At 47.4% G+C, this 3,543-nt stretch overlaps 2 protein-coding genes across 2 annotated transcripts in view; one reads left to right on the top strand and one right to left on the bottom strand.

Moving 5' to 3' along the window:
- RSRC1 (arginine and serine rich coiled-coil 1) overlaps nucleotides 1-213 on the bottom strand; it is a 428,038-nt gene extending 427,825 nt beyond the window's left edge. The window contains exon 1 of the mRNA XM_069083462.1: nucleotides 106-213. The gene's annotated coding sequence lies outside the window, so the exon portion shown is untranslated. The remainder of the gene's footprint in view (nucleotides 1-105) is intronic.
- The window catches only part of SHOX2 (SHOX homeobox 2), a 12,039-nt gene continuing 8,572 nt past the window's right edge, over nucleotides 77-3,543 (top strand). Inside the window, 3 exon segments of the mRNA XM_069083465.1 lie at nucleotides 77-325; nucleotides 507-536; nucleotides 538-637. Of these exon segments, the coding sequence (XP_068939566.1) occupies nucleotides 92-325; nucleotides 507-536; nucleotides 538-637 (364 nt within the window). The 5' untranslated portion in view covers nucleotides 77-91.

Below are 3,543 nucleotides of genomic sequence, written 5' to 3'. Positions count from 1 at the left end.
TTGGAACAGTAAAAAGAAGAAGAAGAAAAAAGAGAAAGAGGAAGGAGATCGGAGAAAGGAGAGAGAGAGAGCGCGGCAACCGTGCCAGACCATGGAAGAACTTACAGCGTTTGTCTCCAAGTCTTTTGATCAGAAAGTGAAGGAGAAGAAGGAGGTGATCACGTACAGAGAGGTCCTGGAGAGTGGACCGGTCCGGAGCAGCAAAGAGCCGGGAGGTGGCAGCGAATCGAGCCGGGAGGACGGCTGCAGCCCCGCAGTGAGAGCTGCGGGAGGAGGCGGCGGCGGCGGAGTAGGAGGAGGTGGAGGAGGAGGAGGTGGTGGTCGGGTTGTGATCAAAAGACATGGAGACAAACGCTGTAAGTTCTTCCATGGTCTGGCACGGTTGCCGCGCTCTCTCTCTCTCCTTTCTCCGATCTCCTTCCTCTTTCTCTTTTTTCTTCTTCTTCTTTTTACTGTTCCAAACCCCCCAATAATAACACATCAATGGGGACGGGGGGGGTTGGAAGGGAAAGAAGGGGGGAGGAGGGGGTAGTGGCAGGAGGGGGGGGGGGAGGGGGAGGGCGGTCTCCCGTTCGGGAACTGGACATGGGCGCCGCTGAGAGAACCAGAGACTCGGGCAGTCCCAAACTCACAGAGGGTAACGGCCAGACCCGAAACACCGCGCTTTCCCCCCCCCCCTCCCCCTCAACCCTGGCGGGGAAAGGACCCAAGAGTCCGGGAAGATTGGGGGTTGGGGGTAGGGGTGGAAAGCCCAGGAAATGTGGCCACCCAGTTTTAAAAGTCAGCTGGGGGGGGGGGGTGAGATGAGAGGAAGGGTGTCTTTTGATTGTGTGTGTGTGTGTGTGTGTGTGTGTGTGTGTACATTTTGCGCTGCAGACATTGTTATATTTATTCTACTAAAGTGCATTTTACTAGCTAGAGTACCTTGTGCCTAGTCTGGGCAGGAGCCCGTGCAGAGGAAGAAAAAGTTTTAAGAGCAGGAGGCATCCTTTTTAGGCTGCCAGCAGTCTTTAAGTCGATAGCCTGTTACCCGCTTGAAGCTGAGACTCTTAGGACGTAGTCTGAGAGGAAGGCTTACTTTTTTAAGCTCATGCACTTTCCTATTATAGAAAGATTTTATTTCCTTTCTCTCCACCTTTCCTTCCTCTCCCCATCCTATTCTCTTCACGAACTCATTCTAGGGACTGCTGCTGCTTTCTTGATTGTACTAATGTCTATAATCTATTGAGTAAAGAACTCAGTAGTATCTTTGTAGCCAGCGTTTATAGAAATACCGCCCAACTGGATCTTGCAAGGTTATGCATTTTCGAACAGGCCAAAACAGTTTTTGCATTCTTTGGAGATTTTGTTTTGCTTAAAATTACTTTTCTGGTTCACACTCCATAGTAACTTTGGTCTTGAAAAAAATTGAACTTTGGTCTCCAAGAGTCCAGGAAAAAAAAAAAAAACTAACAAACCACGGTTTTATGTCTATAGTAGAACATCCCCTAACTCAAAGACTTTCAATAATAGAAATTAATCCGGGACCTCACGTATACATTAGTTGGTGTGCAGCCATATTTTTCTAATTAGGAAAATATGTGGCAAGCATGGAATCAGCTATTTAAGCAAACAATTACCTTGTTTATAACATGATCTGTTCCTGTTTAGAGACCACTAAGCTGGGAGCCTGGCCTGACACATATATTAAATTAAATATATTAATCGATTTACAATTTGGAAAATCTTTTTTTCCCCTCTCCCTGCAGTCAAAAGTTTGAAATGCAGCCACCTCTTTCTGGGTGGCACGAAATGGGTAAAACAGTTGTGCCTCTTTGGCGGATTCGGGTGCATTTATTTCCCCACTAATATTTTACTGAAAAAATTTATTACTATGCCTCGTAAAAATTGGTCCAGGATGTTTGATACAAATTTGCTCTCTTTCCGAAAGGGTAGACGCCTGTCAGATTCGAGATAAGGTCTAGATGTCTATCCAATTAGTAATTAGGAGAACAACAGCTAAAATGTATGGCAGTGCCAGGGCCGCGATGGATTTGCTTTTCTTAGCCTGGTTGTCCAGATTCATTCAATTTGTCTCCACATTTGGAGGATAATTTGGAGAAATAATAGTAATATCGGCAACCGAATTCAAACGGCTAGTCTGGTGTTTGTATGTTCCAAGGGCCCTCTGCACTTTTCCTGTTTCAGTTGGTTTTAAAACCTCGATCCAGTCTTCAGGATCGTTTGTGTCAGAGCTCAGGCCAAATAATGTTTCTCTTGCCTGTCGGAAGTCTATGGAGGGAGCATCTTCAGCAGCAGATTTTATTAACAAATATGGAGAGTGATTCCGGGTTGTGAAGAGCTAGGAGAGGGCGGCCCATGCTCGATCCGGACTCGGACTTCCATCGCACAAATGTCATTGACAAGCGGTGGAACAGGAATCTGGGAGTTCCTGTTGAAGGGGACTCGACTCTCTGACCTCAGAGGGAGCCGTAGCTCCTTCACCCGCAGAAGCTAGGGAGGACAATCGCTCGGGTGATTCCATAACCCAAAGTGTCCGTTTGAAAAGAAAAAGGAAGAAAGGAATGAGACGTATTAGCTGGCGTGTGTCAATTCAAGACAGGGAAAAAAATGCATGTTTTATTAAACAACAGAGCTCTTGAATTCACGAAAAGGCAGAGAGAACAACCAATAGAAACACAGGATGGTAAATATACCACTTAAACCTGTTGATATATATGTATATACACACATACATATATAATGTACATATGTACGTATTTACACAGAGTTGGTACATGGTGAGGTTTTTGCTTTTGTTTCTTAAGGAAAGAAGGAGGAGGGGAAGTATATATAACACTTTGCTTTTCCCTTAACCTGCCAAGAGCTTTGTTTTTCCCTTCTCCGATGCTGGCAGTAACCTGGGATGTGGTACCGCCACGAGGAAAGCAAACATGGCGTGGACAAGCCTTTGCTCCAGGGTCCGGAGCGGGGATGCTGGGCAGAGAAGACAGGAGTAATCAGGCAGCACTCGGGTGGGCCTGAGCCCTGAGCATAGGCGAAGCGGACCCAAGCTGCTTAAATTGCTGCTGTCTCCCCAGCACCCAGGAACGCTGCTACCTACATTTTGACGTGTCAGCCTCTTCCTCCCTCCTTCTCATCCTCCCTCCCCCACAAAACGCCTCACTCCCGGCTAGAATTGTTAGCAAATAAGATCAGCAAGTTTGCAGAAGCCAGGGACTACGAGGGTGGCCAAAGAGGATCTTTTTCCCACAGGTCAAAGTAGAGCAAATAACTCCAGAGCCTAAAGCCTAAAGGATCTGATCTGGGGAGGGTCAGCGCAAGGGTTCGCAGCGCAAGGGTTCGCAGGCGTAGGCATTAATCAATGGCCTAATTCTGCTCCACAATATCCATCTATCTCCTGATCTTGGTGGGAGACAGAGTAAGGAAGAAAGAGAAGAGCGAGAGAAGAGGAGAAAGGAGAGGAGAGGAGAGGAGAGGAGAGGAGGGGAGCGGATGCGAACCCTTGCGCTGCGAACCCTTGCGCTGACCCTCCCCAGATCA

This window comes from Petaurus breviceps, unplaced genomic scaffold (genome assembly GCF_028583685.1).
Source record: "Petaurus breviceps papuanus isolate PSGF00001 unplaced genomic scaffold, PetGlider_PUasm1.0 173, whole genome shotgun sequence".
NCBI classification, from domain to species: Eukaryota; Metazoa; Chordata; class Mammalia; order Diprotodontia; family Petauridae; genus Petaurus; species Petaurus breviceps.
This window is presented reverse-complemented; position numbering and strand designations above follow the sequence as displayed.